The 25,565-nt window shown below is 36.5% G+C and overlaps 1 protein-coding gene across 7 annotated transcripts in view; it reads right to left on the reverse strand.

Moving 5' to 3' along the window:
- LOC150089351 (uncharacterized) overlaps positions 1-25,565 on the reverse strand; it is a 326,575-nt gene that overhangs the window by 59,279 nt on the left and 241,731 nt on the right. For 6 of the 7 annotated variants that reach the window (XR_016546662.1, XM_090368533.1, XM_090368532.1 and 3 more), the window contains one exon: positions 19,796-19,937. Coding sequence is in view for 6 of the 7 variants with exons in the window: in XM_090368533.1 (XP_090224659.1) it covers positions 19,796-19,937 (142 nt within the window). In the remaining variant the exon portion in view is untranslated. Of the gene's footprint in view, positions 1-19,795; positions 19,938-25,565 lie in introns of those variants that run through there. The other variant, XM_090368536.1, reaches the window with a different exon arrangement.

Here is a 25,565-nt window from a genome sequence, read left to right on the forward strand (position 1 = left end):
GTTCGAACAGAAATTTCGTGAAGCATGATGTGAGCAGAGGAGCACATTTCTGGAGGTCACTACCATAAAACAATAAAAACAATTTGCAGTTCCCAGTTTATTGAGCTTTTCTGTTAGTATAATCTAATTATAAATGGGTAGTAAATGCAATCTTACTGCATTTGTGATAATACCAATAGCTGGAATTCTGTGAGTTTTTACGTTATAGTGAAATGTGTTTCCCCCTCCTTGAAATCTTCCATCACATAAAAAAACATAAATAAATTTTCAGAATCTTCTCTTCTCAATTTTGAAATTTGTGCATCCCGTGTTCGTCATTATTGATTGCTTACCTTTTTTACCATTTTAAATTTTACAATTCCGAAAAAAAAAAAAAAAAAAAAAAAGAATGTCAGTTAACAGAAATATCATTCAAGCAAACTTCATATCTTGTCAACGTAAAGTGCTATATTTACTGCAATATTTATTTATTTATTTATTAGAAATTTAAGATGTTTAAACATGTGTTAGCAATTTTATTGGGTTTCTAACTTTATATATTTTTTTACTTACCACACTGAAAATTTTTATTTCAGTACTCTGCCCCTATTTTTCCCATAAGCCCTGTTGTTTAATGCTCCAAATACCATAACAGAGATTTTTAGGAACACATGTACTGCATTATATCAGAACTGACTATAATTGTAACCAGTGTTGTGTTTGTAATGAAATTGTATTAAGTGAATGAACTGATATTATCAGCACATGAAATTGGTTTAGCAAAGTGTTTACATTTGTGATAAAAAAAATAATAATAAATAAATAAAAAAAGGCTTCATTCTGCTGACTACTGTTATTAGAAGAAATGGACATATTGAAGTGGATAAAATTTTATTACTTTAATTACTTATTTATTCTATGTTTTTTGGCTAATGCTGAATTAAGTTTTTTTCCTTGCATTATTTGGTTATTATTTGGTAAAAAAAATTTGGGAAGGAAAAAGGAAGATAAGGGAAAGAGTGTCAACCTTAAATTATATACATGCTTTATTAATCCTCCCTTATACTCATCATTTTATTTATATCTTTATTTTGTTCTACACTAAATTTATTCCCTCCTCATTTCCCTTAATTCTACTTATTCATTTTACTTTTCCACAGCAAAGTAAAATTAATAAGGAGAATTGTGTATTTTATGTTAGAAACAGAGGGCATTATATTGTCGTTTTTTCGTGCAAATTCTGGTGGCTGACACCTAAAGAGATGCCAGGATTGTTCAATATGCTACAATATACTTATATATGTATATATAAATCTATCTTACATTTAAAATGTATTATTTTTTTATCTTTTATTATTATGCTTTTTACTTTTTCTATAACTATATTACCACATTAATAATATATATACAGATTTCAACAATATGGCTAAAAAAATCTATCCTGAAGATTTGACTATAGAAAGAACCAACACAGAAAGCAACCTACAAGCCACCTAACTAGAAGTCAAATCACAATAACAAACGATTTTGTATACACCAAACACTATGATAAAAGAGACCTGTTTGGCTTCCCAGCAATTATACTAACTTAGCCAAAAATATACACGGAAACGTTACCAGAAACCAAACAAACAGAATTATACACATATGTAATAGCCCAGAAAGCATTATAACAGCTTTCATAAAACTGAAAAATACCCTTATCAAAAACAAAATACCTGACAATTAACATCAGACACCATATAAATGCAGCCACACAAGCTAAACTCATACAGCAACCAACTCACATTAGTCCTGATAGTATCATAGAAAAAATTTTTTCCACTGAACATAACTCTAATTAGAGCTATAATTTGGCCCTCTTTTGAACCCCAGGTTAACTGCACATAGGTGTGGCTCGACACCTATCTGCACGGTACCTGGATATTCAAATTCATAATTCCCCACAAGCAGAGTTATTAACACCAGGAATGTAAAAACACAGGTCTACATCACCATACAGGTATAATGCATTTCCACTAAATTGAGATTTAATTACAAGTACGGAAACACAGAGTTAATATTCACAATGAAAGAGGCTGTATATATTGTAAATAGTTATCCCCAAGGGCACATACAGGGCTGTCATGCCTTAGAAAAGTGATGCCAGCCCACACCCTACGGATAACACATTTAATTTTAATTTAATTTTAATAACTATCACCCCATCTTTTTCCATTTTATTTATTTTAATAAATACCATGTCAATTATTACCATTTATTTCTAATATTTTTAGAATGGTTAGATATCATATTGTATCTGCTTCCCACAATAATACAAGCTCTAAATTACAATCAACACCAGCCCATGTTCAGGAATGCGAAGAATGTGACGTTGCCTATGGCAATGTTAATTATCACGCCACGGTCAAAACCTGATACGACTGCACAATAAACAGTACCACACACACATAAAATCTAAACTTTGGTGGGAAATTGAATATTTTCAGATTGATCACCACGGGACATGGAGGTAACATACTATGATATTTCAATCTGTTACATACCCACAGGGCTTTGAATCTACTATCACAGTTTGCTGTAATATATGTAAACCACCCTGTTTATTTAAAATGAAGTACTTATATAATAATAAGTAAATTTATTCAATAAAATTACTCTTATAATTCCAAATTATCCACCAAGTAATTAACCCTGCAAAACTGGTACAGAGATTACAGAAATGGGTATGTACATTCCTCTATTATGGCTATATGTCTGCTAAAAGCCCCTGAGGAGTAGCAGAGAAATGGCTATGTGAAAGAATGTTAATTTTCATTAATTTTGTTGTGTTTTATATATATCTTATATTTTTATATGTAAGGCTATCCATACCAGGGCTACATTTAAATATAATTAGCGAGGAATTCATGATTTTGAAAGCTATGACCATAACACTTTAGTATTTAATCTTTTGCTGGCTAACACTTGTTGGTGGATGATAGAGTGGGAACTCAAAAAATCTGCGAATTCATCATCCTTTTGGCACAATGTGACGTTAAAATGCCCCGTCATTGCTTTAGCTCCATCTGTTGTTATTGATATGAGCTTAAATAGTGGTAATTCAATTTTTTCAATAAAGTTTTTGAATGCAATAAATATATAAGACCTCTAGGTCTTTCTTTTAATGAAACCATACCCAGCAGTTCTTCTCTAGTGGTAGAATCATTGAAAATCATACGAATAAAAAACGAGCAATCAAACTGTATCACTGACGTCTGCAGATTCATCCAGTTGTAAAGAAATGGACACAAAATTAGCAATATGAGCATGCAATTATTCACTCACATTTTTACTATTTTTTTTTTCGAGATAATTACAAATCTGGAAGAGCACATTTAATTTCATTTTTGTTCTTAAAATTTTCATAAAGAGAATCTGTTATTTCTAAAAATGCATCTTTGATGAATTGACCATCAGAAAATAGTTTGCATTTTTTTGCAAGAAGATGACTCACTTTAAATGATAATACAGTTACTGCTTTAAATTGTAAATTAGGTGTCATGAAGAAATTTTGTTGTGTAAATAATCTGGATTTAAGTTCTTTTAATTTATTTTTTCTAAGGTCACTATTAGGCAGAAAATCCAATTGGTATTTACCGTGGAGTGCATTGAAGTGCCTTTCTAAATTTCCTATTTTGGGTATAGCCACAGAAGCATTGCAAATGAAACAGTAACATTTTTCTTTTATCATTACAAAAAATTATTCTAGTTCCCACTCTTGATGAAAATGATACGTTTTACTCTTTTTCGTAGTATTCATTTTAAATCAAAGGGTATTAAAGAAACGTATAAGTACTGTCCAGTTATTAATATTAAGTAAGCTAAATAAGAATTAGACACATACACTATGCTTTCCACAGTGCAACTGCATGAATTTTCACTAGACAGGTGTAGCGGCTGCATGGTGACAAGGGTAGTCACACGGTTCAATGGATTTGTAATAAGCATATGCAGTGAGGCACATAATAATAACATTTAGATTTTGAAAAATATATTTTTTATATATATTTAAAATTCATCGTGATTGATTGAAATTAAAGCCGCAATTGACTGGTAGATCGCGATCAACTTGTTGGCCACCCCTGTTATACTGACACCTCTAATGTGGGACCTCAATCAAATGCTTTGCTAAAATCCAAATAAACAATGTTATCAAAATTATTTCCTATATCCAGTTCATAAGTGACCGTCAAAATAGCTAACCAAGTTAGTTAAACATGATTTTCCCTTCATAAAACAATGGACGTCAGAATTCCATTTCTATCTAAATGTCTCTGTATTGCAATCCTTATTACTGCCACCATGATTTTCTCTATCGCTGAAGTCAGGCTGAATGGTCTGAGTTATGCGCTTCACTTTTAGGACTGCTTTATGTATACGGGATACATTGGCACTTCTACAATAGAAGGAAATTTCTCCTGAGTTCAGTGATGCCCTCAAAACTTAATGGTTCAATCCACATTCTCTCTCTCTCTCTCTCTCTCTCTCTCTCTCTCTCTCTCTCTCTCTCTCTCTCTCTCTCTCTCTCTCTCTCTCTCTCTCTCTCTCTCTCAATATAACTGGGCATATGCCATCAACTCCAGAAGCCTTACTGAACCTTAGGCTCACAAGCTTTCCTAATAAAGAATTTCCCAAAATTCCAATATCAGTAATTCCATTCTTTTCAGCTTCACTCACACAACTTCACCCCACCATGAAGGGTCGTTTAGCTCTAAATATCAATGAGAAGTACCTATTCAATTAATCTGCAACAAATGGGCCATCTAAAACCTGGTAATCCTGGTATAATTTTGAATAGAGAACTGGGGCAGCTTCTGATGAGGAAAGTGAGCCTCCATTTATCCTAGGGCTATGTTTTGCATTAGATTTCCCTCAACCTACTATGCTATGATGGTAGTGTTCATACTGCTTAGCAGAGAATCATTCAGCATTGTGGGGGAAGTTAGGTGGGTTTATATGTTCTAAAGATTTTCATTTTTATAACACTTTTCCAAAAAAAAATTTTTGTAGCCAACAAGGATAGTCTGGTTAAGCTAGAATGGCCACTACTATTTGCATATCTTGTTATAGATTTACTACAGATAATAAATTCATCTATATTGAGCATTCAGAAAGTGCAAGTAATTTTGATAGCTTTTGCTTCATTTTTGCTAATTAGTAGAAATAATATAGTAGAAATATAGTTGCCATAAACCCAATTTATAGTAGAGCTTTGTGGTGCTCAAAATCCTTTTGGATTTTGAGCACCACAAAGCTCTACTATAAATTGGGTATAGAGCAACTAGCATTCTGCTGAGGAGCCTGTAGGCTGCTTGTTGTAAATGATCAGTGTGCTCAGACATTTAGAGACATAAACAGCATTTAGCCACTAACCACAATAATTTTAAGGCACTCAGAGCTGGTATCACATTTTTTTTTTTTTTTTTTTATGAGAACCCCAAACACGAGAGGTATTATAACCTATAGTACTTAGTACCGTGCTTGGGTTGGAGGTTGAGAAGACGAAAGAAGATATTTGTTGATATTGGACTTGAACTTCTGTAGATTGTAATTTTCAGGAAATATGTATGAAGGAAGGTTGTTCCAGAAAACGGCAGTTGAATGAATAAATGAGGAAGATGAAAAGTTGGTTCTGTGGGTTTGAAGTTGGACAGTAAATGGATGTTGGCTGGTGGCGGCACGTGTTCGGACTGTTTTGAAAGAGAGAGCGGGAATTATAGAAGCCAATTCAGAAGAACAGTGCCCATGGAAGTATCTGTAGAAGAGGCATGCAGCAGAAACAGTGCGTCTATGAGACAGCGAGTGGAGAGACTCTGTTAGAGATGAATCATTAATTAACCTAACTGCCCTCTTCTGAATGGAATCAAGAAGCCTGAGAGAGGTTTTGGGGGCACCACCCCAGATGTGGGAACAATATTCCATGGCAGGGCGGATTTGCGATTTATACAGAGTGAGCAGCTGTTTGGGAGAAAAGTAACGCCGAGAGCGAAAGAGAAAACCAAGTTTTTTAGATGCAGAGGAAGCAATATTTGTAATGTGCTTGTGCCAAGAGAGATTAGAAGTCAGGGTAATCCCCAAAAGAGATATATCATTTTGCCTAGAAATCGGAATGTCACTAAAGATAAGCATAGGAGCAGAAGAATCCTTTTTGCGAGATATAAGACAAGATTGAGTTTTAGAAGGGTTGAAATCAACTAAGTTGTCTTTGCCCCACTGGAGAATTACCTGAAGATCGGCATTTATGGAATTGGCAGCAGATTTTCGAGAACTTGAAGCTGATTGAGCTGGACAAGGTTTCTCAAAATGGAAAGTTGAATGCAATGTGCTATCATCGGCAAAACTATGGATAGGATTTCCAGTCAATGGAAGAAGGTCATTGATATACAAGAGGAAAAGAGTGGGGGAAAGAACTGAACCTTGGGGGACACCGGCATTAGTGGAGAAGTTAGAAGACAGAGAGCCATCTACCATCACCCTCAGTGAGCGATCAGAGAGAAAACTGGATAACCAATTACTAAAAACAGTTGGCAAACCATAAGATGGAAGCTTGTTTAGAAGACCTTTATGCCAAACACGATCAAAAGCCTTTGAGATGTCAAGAGCAACTACTTGTGTTTCACCGAACCTTTCCATTGAATTAGTCCATAAATGGGTAACATAAGCCAGAATATCACCAGTGGATCGACACTGACGGAATCCATACTGGCGATCGTTGATCAGACGGAAGGTTTCTAGGTAGTTTAAGAGTTGGCGGTTAATTGATTTCTCCATTACTTTAGAAAGAGTAGAAGTAATTGCAATGGGACGATAATTGGATGGGAGGGATTTGTCACCCTTTTTAGGAACTGGCTGGATATGAGCAAATTTCCAAGCAAAAGGAAAAACACCTTTGGAATAAGAAAGTGAAAAAAGGCGGCAAAGAATAGGAGTAAGTTCAGGAGCACAGGTTTTGAGAACAAGTGGAGAAATACCATCAGGACCTGGAGCTTTCTTAGCATCAAGATTCATCAAAATCCTTCTGATATCCTTTTGACGGAAGACCACAGGAGGCATTGAATGGAGCGTGTTAGGAATGGTGGGAGGTGTTTTACCAAGATCATTAATACATGAGCTCAAAGAAAAATGGGATGCTAGCAGGTCAGCTTTATCCTTGGCTGAAGTGACAACAGAACCGTCTGGTTTGGACAGAGGTGGGAGCAGAGATGGGCAAAAGTTGCGGCCAATAGCTTTGGCAAGAGACCAGAATGCTCGGCTACCATTAGGGCAAGAAGCAAGTTTTCTACTCTTAGCCTGTTCAAACTCTAGTTTGGACTGATTAATAACTGCTTTACAATTGTTACGAGCTTTGGTGTAGGCAGAAAATGAAACTGAAGAATTAGAAACAAGCCAATTACGATATGCAACGTTCTTCTCTTGGACAGCCTTAGCACATTTATTGGAAAACCAAGGTTTAGATAAAGGACGAGATTTTAAAGTGGAGTGTGGGATAAAGGATTCCATTCCTGCAAGAATAATTTCACTGACACGATCTGAGCAAACGTTGACATCAGAAGTTTTGAAACAGTAATCAGACCAAGGAAAAGAAGTCTCGCAGGTCATCCCATTTTGCATTCTTGTAATGCCAAACAATACGAGGTTGGGAATAGCCATGAGATAAAGGTTCCATTGGAGAAGAGGCAATCACCAAGTTGTGATCTGAAGTGCCTAAAGGACCTCTCACTTCAACCTTGTACTTAGAAGGGTTGTTTGTGAGAAAAAGATCAAGCGTATTGGCTGTATGATTAGGATTGTCCGGTATTCTTGTAGGTAAATGAACAATCTGGTATCACATGGGATATCTTTGACAATGCTCATTTACAGATTTTCTTTGTTTACCAATAAAAGCATCTTCTGTAATTTAGGTCATCTCTTTTAGGAATATCAGTAAAGTCTCATGGGAGGCTTCTAGCTTTCCTATGTAGCACAGAAAGAGAAGAAATACTGTTAGTCTCTTTTAAGGGGTTGACCCTGGTTGTCACATCTGTTTGTATTCTCAGATATTTAAAAGTACGCCACATACAAAATTATGAAATTTCTACAAATATTTACCTGATGACAAGGAAGGCAGGCATGAAATTAGAATCACTTGATAGCTCTTGGTCTACATAATCATCTAATATCACAACCATTCACATACACTTTTCAAACACTGATTAAACAGATATTCAGGCAAGTTTGCACACCTCCAGTGTGCAAACATCTGCCTGAATATCCGTTTAATAACAACTACACACTAGAGGTGTTCTCTATAACTTTTAACATCAGAGTTTAACAAAAAAAAAAAAACCTGACAATGCTATCATAATGAGTTTAATATCAATGATATGGTGCAAGGAAGAATTTGGTGTCTTAAGATGTCTGAACTTAAATTTAAGAGCATTGGTGGCCAATGGAATAGAAATATTTTTAACTCTAAATATTATATATAAAATTTTGACAATTCAACTTTTGGTAAAATAACATATTTATTTGTTATGAAATAGATGTGTTATAGAGAAGAGATTTTTACTAAATGAACACCTTCTCTCAGAATTAACATTAGACCATAAGATACAACTCTTCTTTCAGTATTCTTTACTGAAGAAACACTACCTTAACATTTAGCTTTAACTTGCATGGAAAGGAGATATGAATGCTTTTAGAAATACAGTATAGGTATTCATATCTTCCTTTCTTTATGAGACTAGTGGCCACCATTCCTCTCTCTCTCTCTCTCTCTCTCTCTCTCTCTCTCTCTCTCTCTCTCTCTCTCTCTCTCTCTCTCTCTATTAAATAGAAACATGAAGTTTTGAAGGGGGGGAGATCAGCACTATCAAATAATTCAAGAAAGCAAGCTTATTCCATTCTATACCATGGTTTGTCTAGTTCTTCCTTCAATTTATTTAAGCTATCAACTTCCACTACAATAGGTGAAAATTTGTTCCAGCAATCAACCACCCACTCACTAAAGGTAAACTTCTGCACATCTGTTCTGCATCGACCTTCCTAATTTGAATTTCTGCCACTTCATGTGTGCAGTCTGAGCAAGAGAAAGAATCCCATCAGCTGAGCTTGCACATTTAATTCAAAGCCTTAAACACCTCAATCAAATCACCTCACAAGTTCTTAGGCTCCTGATATCAAGAAAAACTGAAGTTTTTCTTGATAAGTTCCCATCACCAATCTCACTGCCCTTCTCTATACATGCTTCCTAAAATGAGGCTTCCAGACCTGTATGCAGTACTCAAGATGTGGCCTGACCATTGCCTTATACCATAGGATAATCACCTCCTTATACCTGCTAGCAAAATTCCTATATATCTTGACAAAACCCCATGGGCTATCCTGGCGTCCCCTCTACATTGTTCAGAGAACTTCATATCTGACTGCACAATTACCCCCCCCCCTCCCAAGACCTTTTTCATTTTTCTACTACCTTGAGCATACTATCACATAGATGGCACTTACTCTGGGGTTACTGCTACCCATATGCAGTACTTTGCATTTGTCAATGTGAAACTTTAATTGATATTTCTCAGCCCATCTGCCTAACTTTTCTGGATGGATCCTGTTGCAGTAGCATACTGTCATTTACAACCCTGTCAACCTTTGTATCATCTGCAAACTTGGACATTAAGCCTGATATGCCTTCTTCAATATTATTGATAAATATAGAAAACAACAATGGGCCCAACACCAAATCCTGGGGGACTCCACTAATAAAATTAGTCCATGAACAGCAGTGTCCAATGATTACCACTCAACTATCCCTTTATCCATAGCAGCAACATGCCCTTAATTCTAGCCAGCAAGTTATAAATTACTGGAATAAGTTACCTACATAGATGGTAGAGGCTGACAATTTGGGGAAATTCGCAGGTCAGCTGGATATGCCTACAGGAGGAAGGAAATGGAATATTTCCTTTTCTTTTATTATTAATTTTATTTTATTTGTTATCATTATTATTTAACTCTTTTCCTTTCTTATTTTTTCTTTCTTTTTTTTTTTTTTTTTTTTTTTTTTGGCTGGTGCAGCATAAGCCTTAGGTTTCCTTGCACCATATGGCCATTACTAATACTGACGCACACTGAGACAATTTGTACAGGTCTTATGTGCAGCAGTATTAAAAAAGCTTTCCTGAAATATAAGTATATGATATCAAATTATTTTTTGCATCCAGTTCCATTGTAAAAACATTGTAGTATCCAATCAAATTGGTCAGACTAGATTTCCCCTTAACAAACCCATGCTATAGTTGCAGCCTTGTCTAGATAATCCTGAATTACTTCTATACCAGTGACTCCATTACTTTCCCTGGAGCAGAAGTTAAACCAACAGTTCTATAATTACTTGTATCACCCTTTGATCCACCTTTATGAATTGGAGATACATCTGTACGTCTGCAGGGACCTCCTCTGAATCCAAGAATGCTCCCATAATTATGGCTAAGGGTTGCTTACTTACTGCACTGTCTCCTTTAATGTAATTGGATAGATCGTGGTGCCTCCATAGCCAGGTGGGCAGAAGCAGCAGTGTGTAGCACCCGCTTCTTTATTAGACCGGGGTTCGAGCCGTGACCACCAAATACGAAGGATGCAGAAAGGTCAGGGAACGACCACCGCATATCCCCAGAGCAATATGGCCTTAGTTGCTAATTCTCCTAAAAACCAAAGAACAAACAAACAACAACAATAGATAGATCGTTTCTACCCCAGGAGCCTTTCTTATGATTAATTTCAACAATTTCTCTTCCGCTTTCCTTTCAGTTATTACAAAATCATTAAGTTCTCTGTGAGAGTTTGATAAATTTCTGGCATCCCCATCCCTAAAGAATTCCTCATGTGTGAATGTATATTCAAAATAATCATTAATTTATTTTGTCAGCAACCTGAGCACGATCATCAACAGCTGAACCATCAATATCAAATGGACCAATCTAATTCATTACCTTCCATCTTGTGTTTACATAAGTAAAGAAGACTTTGCTGTTTTTCTTTGCATCCTTTGCCAAAGATTTCTCATAATCTGCCTTTGCTTGCCTAACCTCATTTGCAACTTGATTACATGTCAATCACTAGTTTATATTTACCATAGGCTTCTGTATAGTCTGATAATTTATATGCATCCCATGCACTTTTCTTCTCTCCAATGAGTTTCATTAGCTCATCTGACATCCATTTAGGCCTATACCTTGAATAGTATTTCTTAGTTGGTATGAAAAGCCTAGTAAGCTTCTAAGATTAATTCCTTGAATGCTTGCCATTTAGAATTTGCTGATGGTAACATCATCAGTTGGTCCCGCAGTATAGAATTAAAAAACTCTAAGACCACTGTAGTCACCTTTATGAAAGCAAAACACCTTCCCTTTACCCTTGATGGTAGTTACATCTTTAAGTAAATCAATATGCAATTACTGCCACCTAGTGGTTCTTTTATCTGCAGATTCTTAATTAAGTACATTATCTGCTTATCGGCTTGCTTCTGAAAAATTTAGATGACAGTCATCAACAGAGAAATGGACTAAAGCACAACTTTAAAATAAGAATGAAACAGGTCTAAATTATAAAATATTACCTATAAAAACATTAGGGGGGGGGGGGTAATGGAGCGTACAATGTCAAAATAAAATAAAAAAATCCAAAATGAAAGAGAGAGAGAGAATCGTGGTAGTTGCCTGAAAAATGCAACTGGAACTCACAAATGCCACTTTTTTGGTAGTAAATCTAATCCTAGAGCTTTTTAAAACAATAAGTTAATCATCTTCTGACTTACTACTACTCATAAAAATCAGCAGGGATAGCCTCTGCATTAGTCAAAGAATGGCTTTTTCACAGATTTGTACCTTTTGTAAAAGAAACTCATTAAGATAATAAACTTACCTGAAAAGGCTATGCTTATTCTGAATAATGCCTGATTCAACAGTGAACGATATGATGATTATAAATTGTGTAGGGACTATTCTGAAAATGTTACATTCCATCATCTAAACAAATAAAATTACTAATTTCATGTATATGAATGTACACAATGCATGTTTTAAGCAAAAATCAAAAAGCAAACTCCTAGCAGCTCTTGAAATCCCCGGCAACTTGCTCTCTAGGCTGCTGCTCATTACAATAGAAGCAGTGCAGAAATTACTAGATGATACATGTTTGGTCTATTACACAGGTAGATTCAGATAAGATGGTATTTGTTTAATATGTTTAGGAAAATGAAAATATCATTAATGCCTCATCAGTCTCACTTTTTTTTTATGATTCCCTACATTAACTGACTTTTTCAATAAACTGACCAACTACCAGTCAATCACATTGCTTAAAAGGGTTTCTACTGTACATTGTATAGCAGCAGCCCTCTTACATACTAGATACTAAGCTATACAATTATTATTAAGCTATATACATAAACATAAGTTTTTCAATACATAGTTTCAAATGCAAATTCTTTCAATTAATTAATACATATTTACTATATATATTATATATAATGCATAATTAATGCAATTAATTAAGTAGTGCATAAAATTTAGTCTTTTACCATTTATTGGAGAGAAGATTTCACAGCATATGCTCACAGTTCATTAAAACCATTTTAACAATACAAAACAAGCATGGAAATATGAATTTTTTCCAGTAAGATATATCCAAAATTCTACATACATACATACACTTACTGGGCAAAAAATTTGAAACCTTTTGTAAATGGCATTAACAGATAATTAAGTGTTCCGTATGCAAATGTAAGTTATCACATGCATGATCACAAGTTCCTTGGCATCATAAATACTGTATGCTTTCATGGGACTTCTTAGTTGATCAGGTCATGAGAAATACAGGTAGTCTTTCTGATTTTCAGAAATGTATTATTGTTGTAGCACATTTAGCAAGAGGAACAATTCTGAAAACGAAGGAAATCACTGATGTGTTGAAAGCAATCATCTCAAAAAGTATACAGGGACTGGAATATGAAAGGAGACTGTAACTCTAAAAGGAAGAAATGCGGCAAAAAGTTGTGTTGAAAGAAATGACAAATGAAAGGAAGCTTATGCAGTATCAGTGGGGAGGAAACTTCCCATATCACCTATCCCCCCCCCAATAATTTAGTTCTTGCTTGAATTTATTCAAAGTACTTACTTCCACAACATCAGATGGAAGCTTGTTTCAACTATCAACCAGCCTCTGGCTGAAGGCAAATTTCCACACATCTATCCTGTAACCACCCTCCTCAATTTGAATTTACACCCTTCATCCCCCTTCATGGGAAGAAGGGAGGGAGTGACGGCATAAACTGTTGTCTGAGCAAGAGGAAAGATGCCATTAGCACCGAGCTTACTCGATCCATTCAGAGCCTTAAACACCTCAATCAGCTATCCTTGAAGGCAGCTTACAGACACTGCAATTTGCTAAACTGAAATGTTTCTTGTCAAGAGTACCCTTTTGTTTCACCTCGATAATCTTGTTGCTCTTCTTTGCATCCATACCAACAGATCCACATCCTTTCTAAAATGAGGCTTCCAGTTGTAAGCAGTTCAAGATGTGCCCTAACCAATGCCTTATAATTCAACGGGATAATCACCTCCTTATCCCTGCTGGCAAAATTCCTGTATATCACTAATAGAATCCCATCAGCTGTCCTAGTAGCCCATCTGCGCTGTTCAGAAAAATTCATGTGAGACTGCACAATTACCTCCAGATCTTTTTCATTCTCCACTATTCTGAGTGTGGCACATTACAGTTAGAATGTTATTCTGGAATTACTGCTACTCATATACAGTTCCTTATATTTGTACTGCCAACTTCAGTACAGTAACTTCAACTGCCACTACTCAACCCATCTGTATAAATTTTCAAGATCTTGTGGCAGTAGCATACTCTAATTGCTGTCATTAACCATCTTGCCAACCTTTGTATCATCTTCAAAAAATTACACATTAAGCCTGATACGCATTCATCAATAAATATTATTATTATTATTATTAGCCATATGGTGCAAGAAAGCCTGAGGCTTATGCTGCACCAGCCAAAAAAAAAAAAAAAAAAAAAAAAAAAAAAATTTCTATTACCGAGAGAGAGAGAGAGAGAGAGAGAGAGAGAGAGAGAGAGAGAGAGAGAGAGAGAGAGAGAGAGAGAGAGAGAGAGAGAGAGAGAGAGAGAGAGGGAATCACCAAGAAATGGAAGAATGATGATATCCAGCTCAGGACCCTGTGTGTGCCAAGCCCATACTCACCAGAACAAGTCCAGCACTGAACACTAGCTGGACTCCACTAATAGCAGTAACCCAAGAAGATTTGTGCCCAACTAGTCATTGTCTTCTCCCACTCAACCATCCGTTTATCCGTAGCAGCAATTTTTACTGCTGTCTTTTACGTGGAACAGTGCCAAAAGTTTTTCTGAAATCTAAGTATATGGATGTCAAAATTATTTTTTGACATAATATGATATTCAACATCATAATATTCAATCAGACTGATCAGACAAGATCATTCCTTCACAAATCCTTGATGTGAATGCAATATAATTGCATTACTAACGAAACAGGCCTACGCGCTCTGGATTCATTGAAAAATTTATTATAGTTACACACAGAGCGTACAAATAAAGAAGAAATATATTAGCTTTCGGCTATATGGTAGCCTTCATCAGAATTAAAAATACATGAATGGCAGTTGGAATGAAGATGTGCACTGCCAGGTGCGTGAGACGCGAGGTTTAATTGTTTGTTGACGTCTGTGGCTGTGACGCATGATGACGTGGCCAGCGCTTGTCCAATGATAGAACTACTGACTCTGTGATCGGGTTGACTTGGCAACCACTGTTCCTGTTCAAGGATTTATCCGAAGATTTTATATTTAACGATTCCAACCAGGTACGTTTTAGGTAATGGTGGGATCTGTCTACCACCACGACATCGCGGTGTGGGTCGATGTCGTGGTGGGTTGTCCAGACATGTTCGGCGATAGCTGAGTGTTCTATATCCGCTAAACGGATCGCTCTTTTGTGCTCCGAGAGACGTTTCTCGAGTCGACGTCCAGTCTCTCCAAAGTAGCAGCTAGTGCAGTCACGGCAAGAGATGCGGTAGACCAAACCGCTCTGCAGAAGGGTGGGGACAGGTGTTTTCACGTTGGAAATTTCATTCCTCTGCAGAAGGGTGGGGACAGGTGTTTTCACGTTGGAAATGAAATTTCCAACGTGAAAACACCTGTCCCCACCCTTCTGCAGAGCGGTTTGGTCTACCGCATCTCTTGCCGTGACTGCACTAGCTGCTACTTTGGAGAGACTGGACGTCGACTCGAGAAACGTCTCTCGGAGCACAAAAGAGCGATCCGTTTAGCGGATATAGAACACTCAGCTGGGACAATACAATGAATGCTTTAAACATGATCCAATTGAAAACACCAGCAGCAAGAGGAACACAGTGCCTAGATCTCATATACTACAGTACCCCAGATATAAAGTTGAGGAATAGCTAAATTTCATTCCTCTGCAGAAGGGTGGGGACAGGTGTTTTCACGTTGGAAATTTCATTTCCAACGTGAAAACACCTGTCCCCACCCTTCTGCAGAGCGGTTTGGTCTACCGCATCTCTTGCCGTGACTGCACTAGCTGCTACTTTGGAGAGACTGGACGTCGACTCGAGAAACGTCTCTCGGAGCACAAAAGAGCGATCCGTTTAGCGGATATAGAACACTCAGCTATCGCCGAACATGTCTGGACAACCCACCACGACATCGACCCACACCGCGATGTCGTGGTGGTAGACAGATCCCACCATTACCTAAAACGTACCTAGTTGGAATCGTTAAATATAAAATCTTCGGATAAATCCTTGAACAGGAACAGTGGTTGCCAAGTCAACCCGATCACAGAGTCAGTAGTTCTATCATTGGACAAGCGCTGGCCACGTCATCATGCGTCACAGCCACAGACGTCAACAAACAATTAAACCTCGCGTCTCACGCACCTGGCAGTGCACATCTTCATTCCAACTGCCATTCATGTATTTTTAATTCTGATGAAGGCTACCATATAGCTGAAAGCTAATATATTTCTTCTTTATTTGTACGCTCTGTGTGTAACTATAATAAATTTTTTAATTGCATTACTGTCTAAATGGCCCTGTATTACTTCTTTAACCAGTGACTCCATTATTTTCCCTGGAACAGAAGTCAAACTACTAGGTCGATAATGTCACCATCTAAATTGGGGAAACAATTATAGATACATTAACAAATCTCACATGAACCTCCTCTGAATCCAAGGATGCTCTCATAATTATGGCTAAAGGTCTGCTTATCTCTTTTGTTGCCTCCCCTAATATAATTAGAAAGATTCCCTCTACCCTAGGTGTTTTTTTTTTTATTTTTTTAAGTTTAGCTTCAAAAATTTTGCTTTCCCTTTCCTCTCAGTCATCACAAAATCATCTAGCTCTCTTAGAATTTGATACACAGGCAGACTAATCCTTATTATATTCCTCATGTATGAATGCAGAAGCAAAATATTTATTCAGTATGTCAGCAAACTGAGCTGAGAATCATTAACAGTTAAACCATTGATATCTAGCAGATCAATTTAATTCATCCCTTTCTTCTAATTTTAACATAAATGAAGAAGTCTTTGCTGCTTTTCTTTGAATTTTTTGGCCAGTGAATGTAGTTAACAAATCAAAACAAACAGGGCTCATATGGAATATAATGTGTTTACCAATAATACACACACACTGAACACATTTCATAGTGATAATCCATTAGTTATACTAATTTTCCTTCTCAAAATAACACATCATTTCTGCATTTAGTAGGAGATAATTGAACTTTTTTTTCCCTCTATGTTCTCTTGTCCACATCATGGATCTGTTCAAAAGGCATTTAAACCAATGACAAAATAATCAATATATATATAGTATGAATCAGAGCTGTAATACTCAATATGTTCTACGTTGATAATAATATTAGTAAATCAATAAGAGGAGTTTACCTCAATATAGTACGTAGAACACTTCCGTATGATACCCTCCAGAAATTAAAACGGAAAAAACCGACAACTTACTGGTACATTAAAGTAAAATATAAAAAAATTAAATAATCAATTTAACACAATTCAAAATCAATTTAAAACAATTAAAATTCAAATTAACGCAATTAAAAGAATCTAACGAAAATATTCAAAACGATTTTCCTTCCTGAAGCTGACAATGCTTTTCGACCGACTGTCATGATCACAGGAATGAAAATTACCGAATCAGGTAAAACCTGCAACTTAAAAAGTGATTATATGTCTTCGCACATGCGCGTAAAGGTCCATGCATCGGAGATCAAATATGGCCGCTGAACATTAACAGAACTCTCGGTTGTTCTGTTCTGTTCATTAACAGAACATTAATTTAATTTCAACGGTTTCTGCAATTAATAGTCGCGTATAATTACGTTGAACATTAAGTATTTTGGCCTCGTTAAATAAAAAAGTATGTTTTTCGTTAATGGCCTGAAAGGCTAATTCCGACGCTGCTGAACGAGAAGCACGAACTGAGGCTTCGTTTTGATTTACACGAATATTAAGAGAAAACCGCGTCGAACCTTGGTAAGATGAGTCGCAATAACCGCAAGAAATGTTGTATACCAGATCATTAATTTGTGTTGCGAACGCGGAAAGAACCGAGCAATTGTTCAGTATAGTGTGTAACTTCCGTATAGGCCTAGCTATAATTTTAAATTCGGTATCTTTAAAGAATCTGTTAAGCTGTTTGTGCCACTGTTCAACATATGGGACAGAAATAAAGTATTTTTTGATATTACTATTGTTGACTGGTGTAGTATTTTGTATCCTATCCTTAGCTTGTACCCTAATTCGATTTATTGTGTTAATGGGATAACCCCTGTTTAAGAATCTGCTAGTTAATATTTGTATTTCTGAGTCCAAAGCAGAATCCGTCGTTGAATATTTATAGGCATTTAGAAATTGATTAAAGATAATCGATCTTTTGTAGGTGAACGGGTGATAGCTATTATAATGTAGAAGCATACCGGTGTTTGTGGGTTTTCGATAGATGCTAAATTGTATTTTATTCGAGTCCCAGGTAAGCGTGAAATTTAGAAAGTTTAATGACTTTGTATCCGTATCTTCCCTTTCCAATGTAAATTTGAGTCTAGAATGAATATTATTAAACGAATGTAAAATGTCTTGGATAGTACTACTATCGGTAATAACTAGAACATCGTCTAAATACCTCCCATAGTATGTGATACGGGGACGAAAAGGTGTCAAATGTATCTGCTCAATCGTTGAGATAGATCTCTGACATTAAGCCACTCAGGCTCAAACCCATTGGTAATACAAAAATTTGTTTGTACACCTTGTCTCAAAAGGTGATGTAGTTAGCCTCAACTAACAGTTTAATTAAGTGAAAAATTTCCTTAATAGGCAGCTTCGTATAGTTAATCAGTGTCGAGTTTTTATTTAACATATCCCAAATAATCTTTACAATTTGGTTATACAATTTGGGATTAAGAACTACGATACATTATTTAATAATCTTAAAGACTGTAGACTCGGCGACAATGACAATTTATTCTCACTAGATGTTACCTCATTATATACGAATGTAAACGTTGAATACACATTAGATATTATTTAATACTATACTGAACAATCGCTCGGTTCTTTCCGCGTTCGCAACACAAATTAATGATCTGGTATACAACATTTCTTGCGGTGATTGCGACTACCAAGGTTCGACCGGTTTTCTCTTAATATTCGTGTAAATCAAAGCCTCAGTTCGTGCTTCTCGTTCAGCAGCGCCGGAATTAGCCTTTCATGCCATTAACGAAAAACATACTTTTTTATTTAACGAGGTCAAAATACTTAACGATCAACGTAATTATACACGACTATTAATTGCAGAAACCGTTGAAATTAAATTGCACGAGAGTTCTGTTAATGTTCGGCGGCCATATTTGATCTCCGATGCGTGGACCTTTAGAAAAGGTCCACGCATCGTGGATCTTTTCTAAAGGTCTAAAGGATCTTTTCTAAAGGTCAAAACGATTTTTCCTTCCTGATTCGGTAATTTTCATTCCTGTGATCACGACAGTCGGTCGAAAAGCATTGTCAACTTCAGGAAGGAAAATCGTTTTGAATATTTTCGTTAGATTCTTTTAATTGCGTTAATTTGAATTTTAATTGTTTTAAATTGATTTTGAATTGTGTTAAATTGATTATTTAATTTTTTTATATTTTACTTTAATGTACCAGTAAGTTGTCGGTTTTTTCCGTTTTAATTTCTGGAGGGTATCATACGGAAGTGTTCTACGTACTATATTGAGGTAAACTTCTCTTATTAATTTATCAATATATATATGTATTTACACCAATTTCACTTCAAACTGACCATTAATGGCAATTCACACTACTCTAAATAAGGATACTTTCATTATAAAGACCCTCACATTGTGATTTTTCTGCAACAGGATTTACAATCAGAATTCAGAATAAATTGAAACATTGTTTTTAATGTGATGCCACACAACATAAATTCTGTAAAATGTCACATCACATTAAGAAGTTCCATTCATTACCTCACTTACTTGAAGTAATGAATGGAACTCCTGTCAAGGAAAACTGTAGTGCAGGTCACAAACCTAAGGCACTATCAGAAAAAAAAAAAAAATCTTTCAAATTAATGCAAACCATTTTAATGAAAATTAAACATGCTATCAGATAATCACCCTTAAACATTTTAAATGAGTTTCTCAAAACTTACTTTTCTAAATCTTGCCAGTCTTCCCTTTCTTTTATATATTTTTCTGCAGGTGTTTTGTCATTCAATACTAAGGCATTATTATTTGCTTGTTCGTGTTTATCAGACAAACCTGTCCTAATAAAGTGGCAAACTTTCATCCCATCTAGCATAAAATAAAATCAAAAAAGTTGCATTACTAGAAAATATCAGATAGCACTAACAAAACTAACTGTGCAGACTAAAGTTATTATGATGAAAGCAAAGTTACAGAATATGGTAGACCATATACTTCACTGTGTGTTCTCAAAAATAGGTCAAATCAGGTAATGTTTCTAGAACCAAAGTTAAAAATAATAATTAGATAACAATAAATAAATGACCAAAAATGATGGTGAAAAAGTGCAGTGATACTTTGAGCAAGCTCATGGATATTTAAGACGCTTAAACAAACAGTGCATTTGTTAACCTAAGAATATGCCAAATGAGTAGTTCAACAGAACCCGATGGGGGAAGGGAGAGACAAAATTAACAAGTGCTCAGAAAAATAAACCATACCATCTATAATCATTATAAACTAAAAATTTTTATTAAAACCAGTCCTAATCAACTATAAAAATGACCTTACACAACAACTATTCAAAGTATAAAGGTATACGGAGAAAAATGGTAATTGCAAGCAAATTAACAATGCAAAATATAAGGACATGACTAAGTATAAAAAAAAAAAGCATTAAAACAAAAAAAAGAACTGACAAACTAACTGATTTGTCACCAGACAAAAAAAAAAAAAAAAAAATTGAAATCTTACTTAAGTTAAACAACTCTGATGCTAATGACCTTAGCAGCCCCCTTGTTGTATGGGCCCAAGTATAAATTAATTTCACAAAATAAGTATTAAACTTATATAAAAAAAATAACAGTATATAGTAGTGGCAAATAATGCAAGAAAGCAAGCTTCCATAGCATCAGCTAATAAAAAAAAAAAAAAAAAAAACCACTACACACTTCTTCCACTTCCAAATTAACAGATGAAAGCCTGTTCCAACAATCAACCACACATTGTCTGAGGGCAAACTTACATATTTTTTAACCTGCAACCATCCTTCCTCAACTTAAATTTATGTTCCCTTATAAATTCAAGGCCTTAAACACCTCAATCAGATCTCCCTGCAGGTGCCTAGTCTCCAGATGCTACAATTTGCGGCCTGAAGCATTTCTTACTAAGAGCATCCTTTTATTCCCTTCAGCAATCTGGTTGCATTTCTCTGCACCAATTTAAACAGAGCTACATCCCTTCTGTACTTGTTAACAGGAGAGACTGCTTCTACAGGGATGGGATACACTTAAATAGAAAGGGTGCAAGAATATTTACTAATGCTATTGAGGCAGTGTTAAGTGAGTCGGAAAACTGCTAGCTTGAGGGGATACAAGGACTAATAGATTAACAGTAGCCACTGGCAGAGGTGAAAGTGGTTCTTGCACTGCTTCTATTGGAATGAGCAGCAGCCTGGAAAACAAGATGCAGGGTATTTCAGAGATGGCTGGGAGTCATTGTGGTACACGTAAACACATGGGTTGTGTTAGGGTAGCTAAGAATAGGAACAGGTGCATGTATATTGCGTGTACACCAATGCTAGGAATTTGGTAAATAAATTTGATGAATTTGAGGTATTGCTCAAAACATCAAAGGCAGATATTGTTGGGATATCAGAGACATGGTGTCACATAAGTATAAGGAATGCAGAACTGGAATCAGAAAGGATAGACAGGACAGGAAGGGAGGAGGGGTTATGCTATTAGTTAAGAAACACAAAATCCAAGGAGGTGAAGCCAATCGACATCGCTGGACAGTGCAGTGTCGAGTCAGTTTCGTGTGACATAAGCATTGGGAGCTCAAAATTGAGAGTAGGAGTGTGCTATAGGCCTAATGACTCTGATGAGTATAATAAGAAACTGTACATGGAAATAGAGTGGGCCAGTAAATCAGAGTCTTATGATGGGGGATTTTAATTTCCCAGATATTGACTGGAATTTGTGGGTTGGTCACTTACACACTAGCAAGGCTTTTGTGGATTTATTAGATGATTGTTTTCTACATCAGCATGTTCGGGTTGTTGTTGTTGTTTTTTGGTGCAAGGGCTGCTTAGGCCATATTGCACCTATCACCGTTATGAATGTTACATATGCATGGTGATTGTGATGACATTACTCAAAAACGATCATATAATTCGATCTTTTTTGTGAAGTGAAAGAACTCCAGTAGATTAGCGTCGTTACCTATGATGTGGCAGAGTGTCAAAGGTTCTTTAAGGTTTGGCAGAAAGCTAAAAGAGACTTGGCGGGCAATGGTGTATAAAGTACACTCAATAAGAATATGCTTTATTGTGAGTGGACAGTTGCACTGTGTGCATTGTGGAGGATCATTACCTGTGAGGAGATAAAGGTGGGTAAGATGACTGTGGCCAATTCGCGCTCTAGTTAAAATTACTTCCTCCCTCCTGTTTATACGGAAACTGGAGGTCCACGGTTGCGGTTCAGATTTTATTTGGCGGAGTTTATTGTGCGTTTGGGCTTGCCATTGAATTCTCCATTGTTCTTTACACATTCTTCGAATGTTACTTTTGTAGTCAAGATATGGGACATAATGCTGTGATAATTCTCTTTCGGATGGATGTTTAGCGGCATAGTCTGCACATTAGTTTCCTTGTATCCCAGCATGGCCTGGGATCTAACAGAAAATGGCCACTCGTTGGAGTTCTTGAAGATGCATCAGTTTGGATTTTATGAGCTTTATTAAAGGATGTGTTTTAGAAGAATTGTTCTGTAAAGATATAATCGCACTCTGGGAGTCCGTATATATCATGCTTTTATGGATAGTCAGATGGAGGATATTTTCCACTGCAAGTTTGATGGCGTATAATTCAGCTGTATAGCTGCTGCATTCATTGGGAAGTGATACGGAGACGGTTTTATGAGGGGAAAACGGCTGATGCACCCACTCCACTCTCAGATTTTGATCCATCAGTATATATTTTTGAAAAATGCAGATAATTTTGTGTATGGACTATATGGAGTTGTTGTATATTAACATTTGCAAGAGAGTGTTTTCCCCAGTTTAGAAAATAATTGTCACAGAGTGGCTTAATAGACCTCCATGGGGGATCCATACTGCTTAAATCTTGAAGAACTTTATCGGGATCTATATTCCAAGTTTCTGATAATGCTTGAGCTCTGAGAGCAAAAGGCTGAATTGCTCTAGGTTTATTTCTATAGAATGTTGTGAACTGTGGGTCGTTAAGTATCGGCCTAATGGGATGGGTAGGTGGACTTTGGATTTTAGTTGTATAGTTAAGAATTAACATCTTTCTCCTGAGGGTTAGAGGAAGTTCATGAGCATCAATATAAAGACTTTGAACTGGTGAAGTTCTATAAGCGCCTATAGAAATCCTCAGGGCAGAGTGTTGAATTGGTGCAAGTCGCGCTAGCACGCTTTGCCTAGCAGAATCATACACCGGGGCACCGTAATCAAGGCGAGATCTGATTAGGGCTCTATACAAATGCAGTAACGTGTACCGATCTGCACCCCATGATGTAGAAGAAATGACTCTGAGTATGTTCATTTTTTTTTCAGGCAAGACGTCTTTAGATGTTTAACGTGCTCTATGAAGTTCAACTTACTATCAAAAGTCAGACCAAGCAGACAAATGCTGCTCACAACTGGGATAGGCTGATTTGTTAAGTGTACTTCTGGATCTGGATGCATCTTCCTTTTGTTACAAAAGTGAACTACTTTAGATTTTGAACAAGAGAGTCGATACCCATTCTGTGCCATCCATAACTGAATATTATTAATTGAAATTTGGAGCTGCCGCTCAATGAAAGTCATGTTTTGAGAACTGCAAGAAAAAGTGAGATCATCGGCACAGAGGTATGAATTCACAGTGCTGGGCATATATTTAGTCATATGGTTTATTCTTATTGCGAATAAGGTGGCACTGAGCACAGAGCCTTGTGGGATCCCTTCTTCTTCTTGTATATATGTTTGAGAGAGAACTTGTCGGTATCGGACTTGAAAAGATCTGTGCTGAAGGAAATTCAATATGAAGTATGGTAAGTGGCCTCTCAGGTCAGGAATGCAGATCTCTTAGGATACCAAAACGCCATGTGGTGTCGAAGGCTTTTTCTACATCAAGGCATACCATGACGAGATGCTCATTTCGAATGAATGCATTCCTGATGTTTGTTTCCACTTTGACCATGAGATCCAGGGCTGATCGATTTTTCCTGAATCCAAATTGATTGTCAGAAATTATATTTTTAGAGTCGAGAAACCAAATAAGTCGACGGTGAATTATTTTTTCCAGGGTTTTACTTAAGCAGCTGGTGAGAGAAATAGGTCTATAGTTTTCAGGAATGGAATGATCTTTTCCTGGTTTCGGAATTGCTATTATATAGGAGTGGTGCCAGGAACTGGGGAAACAATGTTCAAGAAAGATGCGATTGAAAAAAGTGAACAGTGAACAGACCAATTCTTTATTTAAGTGTTGGAGCATTATGCGTATATTCCGTCGGGGCCTGCAGCACTGTGTTTTGAGCTAGATATGGCTTCTTGAAGTTCAAGCATTGTAAGCGGCTGATTATAAGGTAAAGTACATTTACTCGTAGGTCTGAAGTTCAGTTTGGACTTTTCAGCTAATACTTTGATCTTCTGGAATGATAGATCATATGCTGTTGAGGCAGATAACTGTGAAAAAACAGTCCCTAGGGCATTCGCTATATCTGTAGGAGAAGAAAAATCCTGTCCATTCCAGTTGAGAATTGGGGAGGATAATCGGGGAACTTTGCCACTTAGTTGTTTTATTTTCCGCCATATTATTCTTGAATCAGTATTTTTATTAATCGAGCTCACAAATCGAATCCAAGATTCTCTTTTAGCTTTCTTCCTAATGTGACGGGCCTTGGCTCTGAGTCTCTTGTAGTTAATAAGATTGGCGGTGGTGGGATATTTTCGAAACAGATTCCATGCTCGGTTTTTTTCTTTTTTTTGCACCTTCGCACTCTTCGTTCCACCAATAGTTTATGGTTCTATGGGTTGTTGACTGTGATTGTGGAATCGCAGTGCATGCAGCAGCCAGTATTTGTCTCGTGATGTGATCAGTAGCTGTCAATAGGACAGGTTTCGATTACCTGTTCATCAAAGCACACTCGGGAAGTGAATTTTGCCCAATCTGCTCTGTGAAATTTCCATTTTACGTAGTTTTGGGAAATTATGGAATGTCCTGTTTGAATCTTACATATTAGCGGAAAGTGATCACTATTTAGCAGGTTGTCGAGGGCCGTCCACTCAATACTAGGGAAGAGGATCGGAGAGCATATTGAAAGGTCTATTGCAGAAGTTCTACCCCGTAGAGAGATGGATGTAAGTTGGCAAGCCAGTATTTAGTATAGTCAGATTTTGTCTGTCAGCAAGCTGTTCGATAAGTTGTCCTCGTCCATCTGCATTGGGAGAACCCCCACAATGGATGGTGTCCATTGAAGTCACCCAATAAACAGATAGGGGTTGGCAACTGCTGAATAAGATCTTCCAGTTCATGGATGGTATAGGAGTGATTGGGCGATAGGTAGATAGAAACAATTGTCAAAGTAATACCAATCACAATACGTGTTGCAACAGCTTCGATGGAGGTTTGTAAAGAAATTAATCTGCAAGGTACTCGTGAGTCTATGAGTATGGCTACCCCTCCATGAGCATTATTTGTAGCAGTTCTGTCTTTTCTAAAGAGTGCATAAT

This window comes from Mastigoproctus giganteus, chromosome 2, assembly GCF_048544385.1.
Source record: "Mastigoproctus giganteus isolate SK-2022 chromosome 2, ASM4854438v1, whole genome shotgun sequence".
In the NCBI taxonomy this organism is placed as follows: Eukaryota; Metazoa; Arthropoda; class Arachnida; order Uropygi; family Thelyphonidae; genus Mastigoproctus; species Mastigoproctus giganteus.